General features: G+C 39.6%; 1 protein-coding gene across 2 annotated transcripts in view; it reads right to left on the bottom strand.

Moving 5' to 3' along the window:
• The window catches only part of LOC126353845 (probable helicase with zinc finger domain), a 159893-nt gene that overhangs the window by 5303 nt on the left and 134398 nt on the right, over positions 1–20192 (bottom strand). For both annotated transcript variants that reach the window (XM_050002991.1, XM_050002992.1), the window contains one exon: positions 10938–11055. In XM_050002991.1, the coding sequence (XP_049858948.1) occupies positions 10938–11055 (118 nt within the window). The remainder of the gene's footprint in view (positions 1–10937; positions 11056–20192) is intronic.

The raw sequence follows: 20192 nt of genomic DNA, 5'->3' as shown, positions 1-20192 counted from the left end.
TGTGAATAAATTTAAAGTTGTCAGGAAAAAATCTGCGAGTGGCATATTAAAATAGTTCTTCCTCTCCCCCCTGCCCTCTCCTCCCCCACACACCAAAATCCGCAATAAGAATTTAATCATCTTGGATAAGGGTGTCAGATACAACATGTTTTATCTTCTGACTCCCAGACAGTGTGTACACTAGTGACCCGCACAGATACAGGTCCGAGATCTGGGCAGGCATTCATAAGGCACGCTACATTAAGTTGGCAATGGAACTAGAAGTTTGGCAATCATCAGAGGTCACCACCCTCGAATGTGCCCACAGCCTACTTTCCGCGTACCCTACTGGCCAGCAGACAGATTTTAGAGATGGGCCCAGCCAACTCTAGCTCATTATATGTTTCCCTCTGCTTATGTGTCATCATACTTTTGTTGTGGCTAGTATACCCATTATGATAAATTTGTCTTCTAGACTTAATAAAGTTTGTTGTGATAGTCATCATGTGGCGTTCTCTTGGTGGCAAGTAGTGTAGTATCTTCATGTGTTTTCCATTGTGCAGTTGCTTTTCACAGTTTGTCATTGCATGGAGTCTGTGACAAACACAGGTGCAGCAACAAAAGGATCTCATCACAGTGATGCAACAGGCTTTCCCAGTGTTGCCCTCCTAAAATTAATCTCTCACTCCATTTTTCCTCAGTTCTCACCATTCGATGTGGTAGCAAAAGATTTGGAGGTGGACAAACACTGCCTACAGCAGCATTTTCATGCCTTCCACGTTACACATGAGGAGGTACGTCATGCACTCTTTCTGTCATTGGCTTCTCCCACCTCGGATTAGATGTTGCAGCAGTTGGCCTCCTTGCAGGAGCCTTCCACAGTGTCATTTGATGTCTCATTTTTGTTGTTGTCTTCCTCTTATTCGTGCCTCATGCATGTCATGCCCACTAGGGTTTTACCAACGCAAGATGCAGTCCATTCAGTCTTATCATGCCTGGGCTGTGACCCTCCACAGCCATAGTAACAAGTGCCATTTTGTCATGGACAAGTCAAAGAGTCATATGCAGACGCCATGGTCCATGACATTATCATCTGCTCCACCCCAGATAACAAAGCCCAGCAATGGGCCCTCCAGTTACAATCCCTCCCTTGAAAGACGATTCATCAACTTTTGTCGTATGAGGTCAACATTGCGGCAGTGCAAGTCGGCCGATCTGTAAGCTCCTGCACGGCACTTACAGAGCATTCCAGCTACCACTCTGTTGCTGTCATGTGCATCATGCTACTCCAAACATAACAGATCACAAGGTTTATATATATATATATATATTTTTATTTACTTAGTTGGTTATATTCAAGGTTGATATGATTCGAATTTTAAGAGTTCCCCAGCATTGAGCCATGTGTAGTGTTAGAAAAAAAGCCACATTGTGGAAGTCTTGGCCAATTCATGATGGAAGTCCACATCAGGCATTTGGCTTTTCAGTCATGGACTCTGTACAGTTGGTATCTGCCGAGATCCCCTAACAGTCTTTGGAATCTCTGTGCAAGGAATTTTGGGATTTCTTTGAGGTAGGCATTGGGTATGCCACAGACTTTCAACCCCACATAACCTTGAAGCAGTCAGCTCATCCTGGATTTTTTTTAATGCTAAGCAGATTCCCCTGGCCCTCCTCTCCCAAGTAAAGGTAGAGCTGGAACAGCTCCGCCCTCTTGGGTTGTGGCTCCTACTTCCTCTAGTGAATGGGCCACACCCTTTGTCATGAGTAAGAAACACTGTGGCAAACTGTGTCTTTGCAGCAATGTTAACGATTCTGTGAACTCATAGTCCGTGATCAACACACATCCTGTTCACACACTTAGCAGGGCATCAAATCATCTCCAATCTTTATCTTTCCAAAGCATATCGGCAATTATCCTTAGATGATGAATCCAAGTGTATCATGATCATTGACACACCATTTGGCCTTTATCAATATCAAGGGTTGATGACTGAATTGGAAGTAACCCCACAATTTGGAACACATTACATCATCATTACAGGATATACTATGAGCGACCACCTGCACGACCTCCATGACCTCTTCCTACAACTCTGGGCTGTTCGTCTGTGTTGCAATCTGCAGAAGTTCATATTTATCAACCATCTCTTGAGTATTTGGGCCATGTCATTTTGAGACATCCAACTTGTGGAATGCCATGTCACAACCATTATGGAACTGTCGAGTCCCTCATCATTGTGTGAATGGCAGGTTTTTGAAGGTAATATTGCCTACTACCAACAGTTCATTCCCAAGATGTCCACCATCAGGTAACCACTTCTTCACATCCTTCTATGCAAAGGTGCTCCTTTCTTCAGGTCTCCAGCATGCAACCAGGCCATCAACACACAAACGGAACTCCTGTGGTCGATACAGTGTCTAGCTACCATTGATCATCCCAAAAAACCATTGGGGAGGAGGAGGAGGGTGTGTTCCTCACCTATCAGAATGCAGACGACTCTGAGCAGCCACTGGTATTTGCATCCGAAACTCTCAGTCCAGCACAGATCCAGTACTCTCAGGCACAAATGGTGGCTCTGGCCATTGTGTACCTGGTTGCATGTTGGCCCTTGAGTTAGACTGGGAGGAGCTCGTGTGTTTTCATTTGGACATCTCTTCCCACCAAGCAGCAGAATGGTTTTCTGATCACTAGTGTGCCCAAGTTGCCAAGGCAACAACAGGCAGGCAGGCAGGCAGACTGCCTCATCTGACAGGTTTGCCTTCTCTGTGTCCTAGCTGCTTATCCAATTCACTTTGTCTTGCACTATCATCTCTCAATCTCAGACTGCGTTCTCTTCACCACCACAGATGACACAGCTCCCTTGTGGTAATTCCTGGGAGTCTGCAGAGAGAGGTTTCACAGTTGTTACTTGAGGGGCACTCAAGTGCTTCTCAGACTAAACCCTTGGCTTGCAGATATGTTTACCCGTCCAGCGTTGAACAAGATATAGAAAACTTGGTTGCTGTATGTCCCCAGTGTGCTTGTCAACAGGTGGCTCCCAGGTCATCATTCTCTCCACAGCCTCTAGCAACCCAGCATTGGGAACGCATCCATGTTTGCTTGGCAGGTCCATTTCTGAATGTGTTCTGGTCGATTGTCATTGGTGTCTTTTTGCATTTTTCTGGTGCCCTTTGTCCACTACTGACGCCACTTTTTAAGTGCTCTCCAAATTTTTTTCTGTGGAAGGTCTTCCACTTACTATCATTTCTGATAATGGACCCCATTTCCTACCTCAGCTATTTCATGATTCCTGTGTGCACTCAGCCATACGCCATGTTCGTTCCCCTCCCTTTTACCATCAATCTAACAGGAAGACTGAGCGCACGATTCGGATGTTTAAGATCCAGAGGAAAAGATATCAGCAAGACTTCCCTGTAGAAGAGAGGTTGAATTCTATTCTGACAGCTACCAAATCACTCCTATTGGTTCCCATAGACCTGGGCAGCTGCTTCATGGGGCAAACTGAGGACATTGCTCTTTCTCCTCTTGGATCTCGCCTGCCATTGCATTCCAGCAGACTGGTTTTAAGCAGGGGATGGCAATCCGGATGCGTAGGGTTTGGTCAGCAACCCAGCTGGAAACCAGAAGTCATGTGCCAGAACGGCTGCTGCATCTGCACCTTAGAAACAGGGAACCAGCAGTCACCTCTGCATCCAGGTGAGCACCCATAACCCCGTCCTGGCTGCAACAGAGGGTTCCTGCCTCCTCTTCCACTTACAGGAGCACCTCTGCTTGAAGAGCTTATACCTTTGAAGCCTCCTGCAGTGGCTCCAGTTGGAGTGCATACGTCTTGCCGTTTCAATGACACAGGAGCAGTCTCAGCCTGCAGCAGTGTTGCCTCCACCTTGGACATTGCCATGGATCCTCACTTGGACTGCCCACTGATGGTTGTGCAGTTTCATGCCCAGACATGAAAAGGAGGGGGGTTGTCGCAGCCCTCCTTCTGCTGCCTATTTTTGCACATATCCCTGGTCTCCAGTTACCACGAGTTGCTTGCCCCTCTTGCTTCTGAGGACATAGGCACCATCTCCACAATGCTACCATCCACAACTCGCCCCACAGATCTGTAATGCCCTGTTCCCCAAGAGGGGAGAAGTGCAGTGACCTGGAGAAATCCACAAGTCAGCAGACACAGCTAGACATTCAACTACAGTCAGAGGCTGCCACTCGAGGATATGTATACACACGCACACTACCCACTGGCCAACAGCTTTTAGACGCAGGCCCAGCCAGCTTTAACTCAGTTAGGCCCTACATGTTTATCTCTGAATAAGTTTTATTGGATTGTTAATGTGAGCCACTCCTTGGCTAGTCTATCTGTTATAATAAGTTGTTTCCTAGACTTAATATAGTTTGTTGTGTTTCTCATGTGATTAGAACATATATCATGGCATATCGACAGCACATAACTACTCATATAACTCTGATTCCTACAGCCGCTGACTAAATTCATATACACCACAGATTACGGTGTATATTTTGGCTGTTCATCATCCAGGTCCTGGTGTGGAGGCGAGATTATTTTATATTTTAAAAGCACAATACAGCAGTGCATGTAGAAAATGAACTTAATGCTCACTCTGATGACTCAAGATTAAAGTATATGTAGAAATACATATTTAGCATGGAGAGAAAACAGTTTTGATTCGTATATTATGTGAATGTTTATAAATGGACTGGTTGGAATAGAAAAAAATCTTACGAAAATAGAAGTACAATTACGTATTTTATTATGATTATATAATTGATGGAGGACTTGTGAACATTATTCCCAAAAATTCAGATACTTCGGCTAATTGAACAAGTATCAATAATTACAGATTTCTGTAGTTGTATATATAAGTTTGGATGTAGCTGTATTGCGTTGATGTACTGGTGGATATTGTGTGGTATGACTCTTGTAGTTGATAGTATAATCGGTATAATGTCAACTTAATCCTGATGCCACATATCCTTGACTTCCTCAGCCAGTTGGATGTATTTTTCAGTTTTTTTCTCCTGTTATCTTCTGTATATTTGTTGTATTGGGTATGGATATTTCGATTAGTTGTGTTAATTTTTTCTTTTTATTGGTGAGTATGATTTCAGGTTTGTTATGCAGTGTTTTTTTATCTGTTATAATGGTTCTGTTCCAGTATAATTTGTATTCATCATTCTCCAGTACATTTTGTGGGGCATACTTGTATGTGGGAACATGTTTTATTAGTTTATGTAGTATGGCAAGTTGTTGACATATTATTTTTGCTACATTGTCATGTCTTCTGGGGTATTCTGTATTTGCTAGTATTGTACATCCGCTTGTGATGTGATCTACTGTTTCTATTTGTTGTTTGCAAAGTCTGCACTTATCTGTTGCTCTATCGGGATCTTTAATAATATGCTTGCTTCAATATCTGGTGTTTATTGTTTGATCCTGTATTGCAATCATGAATCCTACCGTCTCACTGTATATATTGCCTTTTCTTAGCCATGTGTTGGGTGCGTCTTGAGCGATGTGTGGCTGTGTTAGATGATACAGATGCTTGCCATGTAGTGTTTTCTTTTTCCAATTTATTTTCTTCATATCTGTTGATGTTACGTGATCTAAAGGGTTGTAGAAGTGGTTACGAAATTACTATTGTGTAGCCGATGTATTTATATGAGTGACTGCTTTGTGTATTTTGCTAGTTTCTGCTTGTTCTAGAAAGAATTTTCTTAAATTGTCTACCTGTCCACAATGTAGGTTTTTATGTCGATAAATCCCCTTCCTCCTTCCTTTCTGCTTAATGTGAATCTTTCTGTTGCTGAATGTATGTGATGTATTCTATATTTGGGGCATTGTGATCATGTAAGTGAATTGAATGATTCTATATTTTTTTACTCCATTTCACTACTCCAAATGAGTAGGTCAATATTGGTATAGCATAAGTATTTATAGCTTTTGTCTTGTTTCTTACTGTCAATTCTGTTTTCAGTATTTTTGTTTGTCTTTGTCTATATTTTTCTTTTAGTTCTTCTTTAATAGTTGTATTATCTATTCCTATTTTTTTGTCTGTATCCTAGATATGTATAGGCATCTGTTTTTTCCACCGCTTCTATGCAGTCGCTGTGGTTATCCAATATGTAATTTTCTTGTTTAGTGTGTTTTCCCTTGACTATGCTATTTTTCTTAGATTTGTCTGTTCCAAAAGCCATATTTATATCATTGCTGAATACTTCTGTTATCTTTAGTAATTGGTTGAGTTGTTGATTTGTTGCTGCTAGCAGCTTTAGATCATCCATGTATAGCAAATGTGTGATTTTGTGTGAGTATGTTCCAGTAATATTGTATCCATAATTTTTATTATTTAGCAAGTTCGATAGTGGGTTCAGAGCAAGGTAGAACCAGAAAGGACTTAATGATTCTCCTTGGTATATTCCACGCTTAATCTGTATTGGCTGTGATGTGATATTATTTGAATTTGTTTGGATATTAAGTGTGGTTTTCCAATTTTTCATTACTATATTTAGGATCTACTTTCTATATTTCCAATATTTGTAGTAACCATGAGTGGGATACAGTATCAAAAGCTTTTTGGTAATCAATGTATGCGTAGTGTAGCGACCTTTGTTTAGTTTTAGCTTGATATGTCAGCTCTGTATCTATTATTATTATCATCATCATCATCATCATCATCATCATCATCATTCTTACTATTATTATATTGTTTATAACTTCTAATATTCAACTAACAATACCTAATAAATTATAATGCCTAACTAATAATAAATCTGTGAGGGGTAGTTAGCTCCCCCATCAGGTGCCTTCCTGGGGTGGTGCACTGTGGAGAGCCCCCTCGATTTGATTGGTGCTGGGGAAATTAAATACCCAAAGTGGACATAATACAATCACAAAATCAATCACCATCAGATACGGTAATCAGTGGCTGTTGGTTAGCATTTGTTCACATAGTTGGTGCAGTTGTTAGGAATGCAGCTTAATCTTGACAACTGAGTCTTATAATCTCAAGATCTCCACCATAGGTTGATTTTTGGTAATCTTCAACTTGAAGAAATAATGGTAGAACAACAGGAAACAGTTACACTACCCCGGGACCCTCAACATATTGGATTCCCACTCTAGTCACAGGATTCTGGGGGGACCAGACATGCCATATTTAGAACTATCGGAACTTCTAAAAACCTCTTAGAACAAAACAAAAAAATTTATGGTTACATTGAACATAAACATTTTACTGAACCCAGGAAAATTGATACAGTTAACTAACACACTGGACATATTCAGCATCAAAATTATGGCATTGCAAGAAATCTGGTTTACAGATGAAAATCATTTCAACTCTGAGAACTGAAAGTTCTATAAGGAAACCCTGCTGTGCATATCTCGGTTCGCTTCTCCATCACAGATTCAGTCACTGACTTCACATCACCTTCAGAAACATTCTCAATACCATCAATAAAATGAGGAAAGGAGGCTTAAACAATGATTAATGTGCATGACTACAGTAGAAAAGACTCATAAGTGATAGAAGACTTCTGGGAACTCCTGCAAGAAATCACGAAAAAAAATTCTAACACTACATAAATGACTTCAATGGGCAGTTACGAAAATAAAAGAAATGCCAGAGAATCACTGGGCTGCACACAGCTACAACAGAACCAATAAAAATGGTGGACATCTCATATGCTTCTGCCAAAATTTTAATCTCAAAATTATGTCATCACTACTCAAAAAATCCTCACAAAAACTAAAGAAATGGAAAGGCCCCATAAAACACACTGAGAGCTCCAGATTAACCATACTGCTACCTCTTGACGGAACACCAAAGATATCCTCACTGCAAAAACCAGGACAGTATGCTTAGAGTCAGACCACAACTTACTACAGATCAAAGTAACGAGAAACAAAGAATTTCCAGACATATCCCAAATACCCACAATTCAGCAAGAAGAAAATAAATAACTGAAGAAATATGTAGGGTGGACACCACAAACTGGCCTGAACTCATGGAGAAACTAAAGCAAATAATACAATTAGGTCAACCCTCGAGAAGATGAAAACATACCATAGGTGGTGTAACATAACACGCAATCAAGATGTCGAATCTAGGATTAAAACATGGAATAATTTCAATAATCGTAAAACAAAAGAGAGGCACAAAGTTTTAGAGGTATGGGGGACGTGTGTCTAAATTTATTTGATGACAAAAACACAAATACAATAATAAGAGGTTGAATGAAATAGAAGACACTACCAAAAACACAACCCACAATTTTTATAATCTTCGGAGAGAATTTAACTGGCTACCAACCTCCCAGCCTAAACTTCCAGTGATCTGACGGATCCCTGAAAACTGACACACAGAATAATTGTGAAACTCTGGCCAAATATTTCCGTGCACTCCTCCACAGTAAAGATCCATCTGAACAACTCTGATTTGTAAAACCAGTACCAAAATCCTTATTTGCTTCCACCCTCACAAGAAAAAAATAGTGAAAATAATCACACCACTGAAAAACAATAGAGCACCTGGTGAAGATGACATAATTTCAGAATTATGGAACTGGATCACGAAAAAAACATAATGCCAAAGATTCACAGAATAATATCAGAAATCTGGAAAACAGAGAAAATTCCAAAAGAACACAAGAGCACCTTGTTACCCATTCCACAAGAAAGGAGACAAAACAGATCCCAGTGATTACACAGAAAAATTATAAAATTCTCTCTACGGCTTTGCTGAAGCGACTAATTGCAAGCAAAGCCACAGGCCGGCAAGTATCAGGTAGGATTCAGAAAAGGGAGACCCCGTATTGAACAGATTTGGACCCAAAGCCATACTACATGTTACATCTGTTGATTTCAAAAAAGTTTATGATTCTGTTAACAAACACTGTTTAATAGCCTGCGAGAATTAGGAGTCGATAGAAAAATCAGTGCCATCATCCAGAAAACTTTATCAGAAACCACATTAAAAGTGAAATTCATGGGAGAAATCTCAAACACACTCAAAATTCAAGCAGGGTTCTGACAAGGAGATGGCTTATCACCACTCTTTGCCAACATTCCACAGAAAAAATAATCAGGGAATGGGAAAAGTATGTCAAAGTTAGGCAAAATGGGAAAGGGAAAAGAAAAAGTATCACTGTGAAGTGCCTGGCCTTTGCAGATGACCTGGCGATGTAAAAAAACAAAAAAATATGAAGCCAACCTACAACTAGATAAACTACCAGGTGGTTGTAATTGAAGTGTAGCTACTCACAAAGGTCTAGCATGGGGTGTAGTTATTGTATGGCAGCAAAACTTGATAGATATTCTAATGTGATAATGGAGAACAGATTTAGACAGGGAAAGAATTAGTTCCAATTTTGGCCACCTGGTACAAAGATGAAAATCTGGCACTATGAATGCAAGAAAGATATAAAAAAATGTTTCTGTATGTAATGGATCAGGAACAGGACATGAGCAGAGAAGATCAAACAAGAGAAAATGGCATAATGCTGATTTTATTATTAACCACTGTCTACATAATTTGCTCACAATGAATACAGTCTACACTGGACCTCCGTAAGTAGCTGCACTTTAATTATAACCACCCTATATATGAAATTGCCCTTGAAACTGTATTCCAAGTTTGCTATAAAAGAACTCTATAAAAAACACCAAATCAAATGGAAAACATCCACTGAAAACACAGTAAAAATCTCTCAGGTCACTCACTTCAGGTACCTAGGCGATACCATCCAACCCATAAGACTAAACACAATCTCCAACACAAAAAGAATATTTGAAATGCAAAAGGCATACAAACTGAAATGGAATCACTACAAAAAAGAGCAGTACCTTGTAATGCAAAACTATGACACTACAACAGTGTCGTTTCACTGGAAGCCTTCTACGCAGCAGAAATTATGATCATAACAGGGATTTTTTTCATGACACCGAAAAACATGAACGAAAAATTCTTAGAAAAATATACGGCGCTATCCCCTGAGATGGAACTTAGGTCAGACGACCTACAAAGGAACTCTACAAACACAAAATTTGGGCAAATTCACCTGAAGTTCTATGAGCACCTAGGTAGGATGCAAGAAAAACTCACAAAAAATTGTCAGCATTGTTAAAACAAGCAAAAAGACGAATTAGATGAAAGAAACACAAAAAGACTGGCAATAATTGAAAATTTCAGAAGAAGAAATTGAGGACAGAAAGCAGTTCAGCAGTAAAATCAAAAACAAGAAACTTGAACATGTGACACTGGAAAAAACAGCGTATCAGTGAAGAGGTTTTGGGAAGAAAAGAAAAGGAAGTGAAGCTGAGATTTGCTCAAATTCATGTGTTCTCCTAATAATAATAATAATAATAATAATAATAATAATAATAATTACTACAATTACCACCAACTGATACAAAATATTTTAAGAATCAGCAACAAAACAGATCATATTAAACATCAAGTTGTGCTTCAGGAAAGAAACAGAATTCTTTTTTCAATAATTGAATGCAGCAGCCACATTAACTTGTGAAATTTTCTGTTCCTCAGCACTGCACACATACAAATCATAGATGTTTGGGACTCAAAAAGGTCTTGTGAACCATACACTTTTATTTGATTCAGTCGCCTATGCTTCGGTCTCAGACAGGATCCCCGATTTCATTCAATGCTGAGGTGCTATTCCAATACATCTGTTCGACTTTAGGGAGAAAACAAAGTCGGCTGAGGTGTGAATGAGAATTTGCACTGAGATGGCAGATATGCTAGGGCACTTCATGCAGCTGGGGAAAGTGAGTGTGTCAGGTTGTTATAGTGGTTAGTGCATCAGCCTAGTGAGCAAGAGATCCAGAATTCCAGTCTTGGTACAAATTTCTATTTGTTGTTCAAGTCTACACATATATATCAATGTACGAAAAAGGTAAATGAATGCTATAACACACCTGTACTTGCTGGAAAGTAGGCTGCGTCTTATCACCAAGAATCTCATCCAGTGTTCTTGCTAGATCTTGTACGGGACTCACTTGCTTCCTACTTGCCATGCGCAGCAATTCAAGAAACCTTTAGAAATAAAGATGTTTCTTAAAAACACACCTCATGTTATCCACAAATAATAATTTGATGAACATTTATAATTGGAATGTTTCTGTACTGCCAACAATTGTATTGCATTTTCTATGTATTTCACAAAAAAAGAGAGGAAGGTGGGGGTGAGGTGTGAGATGAGAAGGAATTTTACAGTAAACTTTGGTGTCTTCATTCATTTAATTCTCAGAACCATCAACTAGCATAACAGGTTAACCTGTATAACAGTCTTAATTTTTCTCCACCTGTAATTTTCAACCTTAAGTACATTTGTTTCTATGACACTAATAAAATATGTGTTTTCAAATGGCAATATAAGGTTTTTATTACAATAAATACCAATTTATGAAAATATAAAGAATCATTCTTTCATTTCATGTTTTGGAATGAATATCCTCTAATCAGAGCCTTTCAATATCATGTGCAAATATCTGTTGTTGCTAATGTGCCATATCAAAGTGTCAGTTCACTTGCTAGATTCACGAGTAATCCATGATTGACATTGTGTGCACTACCCATCTGGTTTACTTTTCAAACAATACTTTATTACTGTGCCCTTTTACTACACTTACGATGTAAAATGTTAATGGAGATAGACGATACATCTTTATGATGATAAAGGTTTTTATGTGAAATGGGAAAGATTAATTTTCAGGACATAGACTGGATGATAAAACATTGATAAATGTCAGTCATAACATTCTGAAAGGCTGCACTGATACAAGAGATAAATTATAGCACTCCTTACTGACAAAGAATATAGGATTATTCTTTCTGGACTAAAATCAAGCTGCTAGCAGATGTTATAGTGGCTATGTTTGAATGGACAGCTTAAATGTGACAGTAACTTGACCACCCCGCAATCTTATCAGGCTGCAGTGCTAGGATATATCTTCCTTACATATGTTAAGAAATACCATGATGGCAAAATAACAAAGGGAAGCTTGAAATTGCATGAAATTTCATCCAATGATACATTGGTAAGGCTGCCAAATTAAAACATGTTGACAGTTCAAATCAACTTATGTATAACATTAAGGACTGGGGATAGTTTGCTAGAACTAGAAGCCCAACAAAACAGAAATCAAAGGTAGAACAAAAAGATTGGTTTTGGACACAAACAGGAAATATAAACACCTTGGGAATAATTCAAGTGTACAAGACAATATCTTCACACTCAAATGAAGGTTCAAGACAGTAATCAACAGTTACAGAAACTGCTATGCAACTGTGAATCACATTACAGGTTAATAATGAGTAATTTTAATGTAAATGACCTGTACAGGAAATCCTACTGTTTGACACTGGGAATAAAAATGGGACACTCACAATTTGAGTTCTCTGAGATGAAAAAAATGTACATCCTAAATACACGATTCAAGATGAAACCCAAAAGGGAACTTCTACATGACAATCACATTATGTGTCAACAGCTATCAACCAGATGACAGTGAAAATTATTAGTTGTTACCGTTGAACCATTAAAAAATTTAAATTATATATTTAACAGCGAATGAAAATGGCATGTGAATGGACACTAATATAAAAATATAGGAGAATAAAATGACAGGGTTCATTTGATGAACAGAATGCTGCACCAAAGTAATGCTCACACAAGCTTATGGCAGTAAAAATTCTGTTTCATAAATAATCCACATTATTCTTCAATCTCTGTAATTAAGTTATTGTCCTTACAGTATATCAGACAATTTATTTGAAATGAAACATCCTGGCTGATTAAAGCTGTGTGTCAGACCAGGACTCAAACCTGGGACCTTTGCCTTTCATGGGCAAGTGCTCTATTGCCTAAGCTATCCAACCACAGCTTAAGGCTTGCCCTGATGGTTTTCCTGCCACCAGTATCTCTTCCCTCACTTTCCAAATTTCACAGGTGTTCTCCTGCTTATCTTATGGGACTAACACTCCTGTAACAAAGGAAGGTCCCTGGTTCAAGTCTCAGTCTGGGAACCAGTATTATCTGCCAGGAAGTTCCAAATCAGTGCATACTCTACTGCAGCGTGTAAATTCATTTGGTATCATCAGTATTGCTAATCGCACAGTAAGAACTACTTTTGTGGTACTTTTACCTTTTCTGGAGGCAAACTGGTTTTCGGTCAGTACCTCTAGATTCGCCCTTTCGATTTAACTGTATTATTATTCTTACCTTTCTCAGACGTTATGTCTGGTCAAAAATGGAAAGTGACGCAGACCTTGATCAAGCATGACTTCCTTTTAACTGTACGGTATATGTTACATTGCATTTAGGAACTTTCGGGTAATTGAACATGTATCAGTAATTACAGATTTCTGTAGTTGTATATATAAGTTTGGATGTAGCTGTATTGCGTTGATGTACTGGTGGATATTGTGTGGTATGACTTCTGTAGTTGACGATATAATTGGTATAATGTCAACTTTGTCCTGATGCCATATGTCCTTGACTTTCTCAGCTAGTTAGATGTATTTTTCAATTTTTTTCTCCTGTTATCTTCTGTATATTTGTTGTATTGGGTATGGATATTTCGATTAGTTGTGTTAATTTTTTCTTTTTATTAGCGAGTATGATTTCAGGTTTGTTATGCAGTGTTTTTTTATCTGTTATAATGGTTCTGTTCCAGTATAATTTGTATTCATCGTTCTCCAGTACATTTTGTGGGGCATACTTGTATGTGGGAACATGTTGTTTTATTAGCTTATGTTGTATGGCAAGTTGTTGACATATTATTTTTGCTACATTGTCATGTCTTCTTGATTATTCTGTATTTGCTAGTATTGTACATCCACTTGTGATGTGATCTACTGTTTCTATTTGTTGTTTGCAAAGTCTGCATTTATCTGTTGCTCTATTGGGATCTTTAACAATATGCTTGCTGTAATATCTGGTGTTTATTGTTTGATCCTGTATTGCAATCATGAATCCTTCCATTTCACTGTATATATTGCCTTTTCTTAGCCATGTGTTGGGTGCGTCTTGAGCGATGTGTGGCTGTGTTAGATGATACAGGTGCTTGCCATGTAGTGTTTTCTTTTTCCAATTTACTTTCTTCGTATCTGTTGATGTTACGTGATCTAAAGGGTTGTAGAAGTGGTTACGAAATTACTATTGTGTAGCCGATGTATTTATATGAGTGACTGCTTTGTGTATTTTGCTAGTTTCTGCTCGTTCTATAAAGAATTTTCTTAAATTGTCTACCTGTCCACAATGTAGGTTTTTTATGTCGATAAATCCCCTTCCTCCTTCCTTTCTGCTTAATGTGAATCTTTCTGTTGCTGAATGTATGTGATGTATTCTAAACTCCTGGAAATTGAAATAAGAACACCGTGAATCCATTGTCCCAGGAAGGGGAACTTTATTGACACATTCCTGGGGTCAGATACATCACATGATCACACTGACAGAACCACAGGCACATAGACACAGGCAACAGAGCATGCACAATGTCGGCACTAGTACAGTGTATATCCACCTTTCGCAGCAATGCAGGCTGCTATTCTCCCATGGAGACGATCGTAGAGATGCTGGATGTAGTCCTGTGGAACGGCTTGCCATGCCATTTCCACCTGGCGCCTCAGTTGGACCAGCGTTCGTGCTGGACGTGCAGAGACGACGCTTCATCCAGTCCCAAACATGCTCAATGGGGGACAGATCCGGAGATCTTGCTGGCCAGGGTAGTTGACTTACACCTTCTAGAGCACATTGGGTGGCACGGGATACATGCGGACGTGCATTGTCCTGTTGGAACAGCCAGTTCCCTTGCCGGTCTAGGAATGGTAGAACGATGGGTTCGATGACGGTTTGGATGTACCATGCACTATTCAGTGTCCCCTCGACGATCACCAGAGGTGTACGGCCAGTGTAGGAGATCGCTCCCCACACCATGATGCCGGGTGTTGGCCCTGTGTGCCTCGGTCGTATGCATTCCTGATTGTGGCGCTCACCTGCACGGCGCCAAACACGCATACGACCATCATTGGCACCAAGGCAGAAGCGACTCTCATCGCTGAAGACGACACGTCTCCATTCGTCCCTCCATTCACGCCTGTCGCGACACCACTGGAGGCGGGCTGCACGATTTTGGGGCGTGAGCGGAAGACGGCCTAACGGTGTGCGGTACCGTAGCCCAGTTTCATGGAGACGGTTGCGAATGGTCCTCGCCGATACCCCAGGAGCAACAGTGTCCCTAATTTGGTGGGAAGTGGTGGTGCGGTCCCCTACGGCACTGCGTAGGATCCTACGGTCTTGGCATGCATCCGTGCATCGCTGCGGTCCGGTCCCAGGTCGACGGGCACATGCACCTTAAGCCGACCACTGGCGACAACATCGATGTACCGTGGAGACCTCATGCCCCACGTGTTGAGCAATTCGGCAGTACGTCCACGCGGCCTCCCGCATGCCCACTATACGCCCTCACTGAAAGTCCGTCAACTGCACATACGGTTCACGTCCACTCTGTCGCGGCATGCTACCAGTGTTAAAGACTGCGATGGAGCTCCGTATGCCACGGCAAACTGGCTGACACTGACGGAGGCGGTGCACAAATGCTGCGCAGCTAGCGCCATTCGACGGCCAACACCGCGGTTCCTGGTGTGTCCGCTGTGCCGTGCGTGTGATCATTGCTTGTACAGCCCTCTCGCAGTGTCCGGAGCAAGTATGGTGGGTCTGACACACCGGTGTCAATGTGTTCTTTTTTCCATTTCCAGGAGTGTATATTTGTGGCATTGTGATCGTGTAAGTGTATTGAGTGCTTCCAGGTCTGTGTTACTCCATTTCACTACTCCAAATGAGTAGGTCAATATTGGTGTAGCATAAGTATTTATAGTTTTTGTTTTGTTTCTTGCTGTCAATTCTGTTTTCAGTATTTTTGTTTGTCTTTGTCTATATTTTTCTTTTAGTGCTTCTTTAATAAAGGTATTATCTATGCATATTTTTTGTCTGTGTCCTAGATATTTATAGGCATCTGTTTTTTCCACTGCTTCTATGCAGTCGCTGTGGTTATCCAATGTGTACTGGTCTTGTTTAGTGTGTTTACCCTTGACTATGCTATTTTTCTTACATTTGTCTGTTCCAAAAGCCATATTTATATAATTGCTGAATACTTCTGTTATCTTTAGTAATTGGTTGAGTTGTTGATTTGTTGCTGCTAGCAGCTTTAGATCATCCATGTATAGCAAATGTGTGATTTTGTGTATGTTCCAGTAATATTGTATCTATAATTTTGTATTATTTAGCACGTTGGATAGTAGGTTCAGAGCAAGGCAGAACCAGAAAGGACTGTATTGGCTGTGATGTGATATTATTTGAATTTGTTTGGATATTAAGTGTGGTTTTCCAATTTTTCATTACTATGTTTAGGAACTGTATATTTCCAATATTTGTAGTAACCATGAGTGGGGTACACTATCAAAAGCTTTTTGGTAATCAATGTATGTGTAGTGTAGAGACCTTTGTTTAGTTTTAGCTTGATATGTCACCTCTGCATCCATTATCAGTTGCTCTTTACATCCTCGTGCTCCTTTGCAACAGCCTTTTTGTTCTTCATTTATAATTTTGTTCTGTGTTGTATGTGTCATTAATTTCTGTGTAATGACTGAAGTTAATATTTTGTATATGGTTGGTAGGCATGTTATGGGGCAGTATTTAGCTGGTTTTGCTGTGTCTGCTTGATCTTTAGGTTTCATATAAGTTATTCCATATGTAAGTGTATCGGGGAATGTGTATGGGTCTACAATGTAACTCTTAAATAATTTAGTTAGATGTGAATGTGTTGAGGTGAACTACTTTAGCCAGAAATTTGCTATTTTATCTTTTCCAGGGGCTTTCCAATTGTGAGTAGAATTAATTGCTTTGGTGACTTCATGTTGCAAAATTATCACTTCAGGCATTTGTGGTATCATCTTTTATGTGTCTGTTTCTGCTCGTATCGAGTGTGCATGCCTGTTATGTTGTACCGGGACTGACCATATATTGCTCCAGAAGTGTTCCTTGCTTTGGTGACTTCATGTTGCAAAATTATCACTTCAGGCATTTGTGGTATCATCTTTTATGTGTCTGTTTCTGCTCGTATCGAGTGTGCATGCCTGTTATGTTGTATCGGGACTGACCATATATTGTTCCAGAAGTGTTCCATGTCTGTTATGTCTGGTGGATTGTCTATTTTAATGTGTGTGTTATCTATTGTCTGGTAACATTTCTTTTGGTTTGTGTTGAATGTTTGGTTTTGTTTCCTTCTATTTTCACTTTTTTTGAATCTTCTAAGTCGTTTGGCCAATGCTTGTAATTTCTGCTTCTTTTCATCTAATTGCTCTATCGCTTCTTGTTGTGAGATTTTACCTAAGCTTTTTCATTTTTTTTTTCTGACATTTGATGTCTTATAAATTGTGTTAGCTGTCCAATGTCTTTTCTCAGTTTTTCTATTCTGATCTGTAGCCTGTGTTGCCATGCTGGTTTTGTGGGTTTCTTCTGTGTGTTGGTTGGTTCTGATCTCTGCCTAGTGTGTATATTTAGTGTAGTGAGTGATCCTATATAAACCAGTAGTTGTAACTATTCCACAGTTGTGTTTTCATTTATTTTGTTGTGTATGATTGTGTTGATAGTTTTTATTATTGTTTCGACTTGTGGGTTATTTGACAGTCTATGCAAGAATGGTCTAATGTCTGTATTTGTGTCTTTGTATTCTATGTATGTCAGCTGAAATTTTCTCTTCTATATCTAACATGTGTGTCACTTCGATTTCTATTTGTACTTGTTCTGGTGGCAGTCTTAAGATTTCGTTTTCCTCTAACTGTTTAATTGATGTGTGTTGTTCTTTGATTGTTTGCTCTGGGATGTTTGAGTCCATTACCGTATTTTCTTCTTCTTCTGATTGCACATTATTTTGTTCCTGTATTTGTTGTTTGACGTTTTCTAATTCTGACTGGAGTATCCTGTTATTTTTGATTATTACACGGATCTGATCAGCTAGTTGTTGTTCTGTTAAAAATTTTAATTCTGGGTATCTGGTAATAAATGTTGTGTATACTTGTGATCTGTATCCAGTTGTGTTGGTTCCTAGGTTTGTTGCTTGGTAATAACAGAACATGAGGCGTCGATTAACTTCATCTGACCATCTCATCCTCTGTCTTTGTTTTCCTTCTAGGGTGGTTGCAGGAAGCATATCCTGCAAAACACCTCTATTTGGATTTAAATCATTTTCCAGTTGGCTAGCAGTGTTGTTACCATTGTGGGCGGGCATAGGGTTCAAGCGTCGTCCCTGACCATGACGGTGCTTGTCCGAGGCTTCTTTAGTTGTGTCCTGAACCAACTAATCACACTAAAAAGGGGGTTAGCCCTATTAGTGGTTTGTTCTTTTCGTAGCCTTTTACAACTGGCAGAACATACTGGAGGCCTATTCTTTTCCTGGGCCTCCACGGGGTTTATTATTATTATTATTATTATTATTATTTATTATTATCATGAATTTACAGGCATGAGATGGCAAAATGATCAAGTGACGGTTCTCACATGTATCCACACTAATGCCTTTTCCATAAAGAAAAGACTACACTTATCTGGGAATCGGATGGCGTGCCTCCTGTTTATTGTATTCTGGAAATCTGATGAAACAGTCTACAACATGCTTCATGTACAATGCCTTGGGAAGCCTGCAGCTCACACGCCACATTTACTGGCTGTTGCCCCCTGCATCTGGCCCACGACAGCTGTAGGCTCTTCCCCTGACTTCAGCATAAATAATGATGTAGTCTGACTAAATCAAGCTTATCTTTATTTGCAGCAGGTGCTGAAAATGATGTCTCTCTATGGCAAAAGTAGACTGACATCATCTCAACACATTACCAAACATATGATGAATTTCAGCTGTCTAAGTCTTTGGGTGTATGGTGACTGTTTGCATATACTGTATCTTTTAACATTCCCCAAAGCGAAAAATCACAGGGATTTAGAAATGGAGAACAAGGAGGCCAATATCCTGTCATTAAAAACACTTCTTGCTACTGTCACTGGAGGAATGTCAGTGGGTTGTATTGCACTGGCCTGCATGAAATAATCCTAGGTTTTTTCGTTGGGTGTTACTTCTCTAAAAAAAAAAAAAGGACACAATATATCATTCACACACCAGACACACTCCTAATCATGGCAAAAGATTTGTCCAATAATATGTCTTGTACTAACTGCACATCACAATCCTGCTTTCACATCATGCAAAAGCTGTTGATATAACCAATGAGTCCACGAATTTACGTACCATGACAAATGCAGCCATTCTTCATAAAAAGAGCATTTCCGGATCAACCTTTTAATCGTGTACAAATTGTAACAGCCAGTTGCAATAATGCAAAAGAATCTCAATAAGTCAAGGCACTACTGTTATTTTGTGTAGTTTCAGTTGAAGTTTTGTGCACAGCTCTGAGAGCAGGTGCTACCAATACACCAGTCATAAGTGCTAAACAACGCACTGATTTTCTCAGACTTCTTTCCAAGACTCCTCTGCCTCGTCAAATTCATTTTCAGTTAATACACTGTTTTCTGCAGCCTTTTTTTGTCTAACACAGTCCAGTCTCTTGAAATTTCTTCTCTGATGTATGTACCACTGACTCACTGGGAACGCACAGAACACAGGAAATTTTTGTATGATTGCAAGTCAACATTCCACAAAATATTCTGTTTTGTATAAATCTACACAAAAAAAAACTCATTGATCCTTCGCGTGTTAAATAACGAATGGAAACTTGACAAAAAACTCAAATAAAACACCTGTGCATCAATTGCAGAGTACAGGAGTCAAGTGCACAGTGTTACTGTCAAGGATCGAGCACAGCGACACACAGGTAGTGGGAGCCCCAAACTCAGCACAGGATCATATGTGAAACTCTCATGGGAGGCATGTGTGGCCATCCTGTGGTAGACAGAAGGGGGAATGGCTGATAAATCTGCTATGTGAGTTGCAGGCTTCCCCAAGCATCATACGTGAAACAGCTGGTAGTTTCTATACCACATACTTCCTGTTGAATTGTTTGAACGGACTATGATGCTTCAACTACGCTAGTGAGTCATTTAATTTCAAACACCCACTCTCCCCTTTATTTCTGTCACAATACAGTAAAATTCTTCTTTA

The sequence above is a fragment of the Schistocerca gregaria genome, chromosome 3, assembly GCF_023897955.1.
Source record: "Schistocerca gregaria isolate iqSchGreg1 chromosome 3, iqSchGreg1.2, whole genome shotgun sequence".
In the NCBI taxonomy this organism is placed as follows: Eukaryota; Metazoa; Arthropoda; class Insecta; order Orthoptera; family Acrididae; genus Schistocerca; species Schistocerca gregaria.
This window is presented reverse-complemented; position numbering and strand designations above follow the sequence as displayed.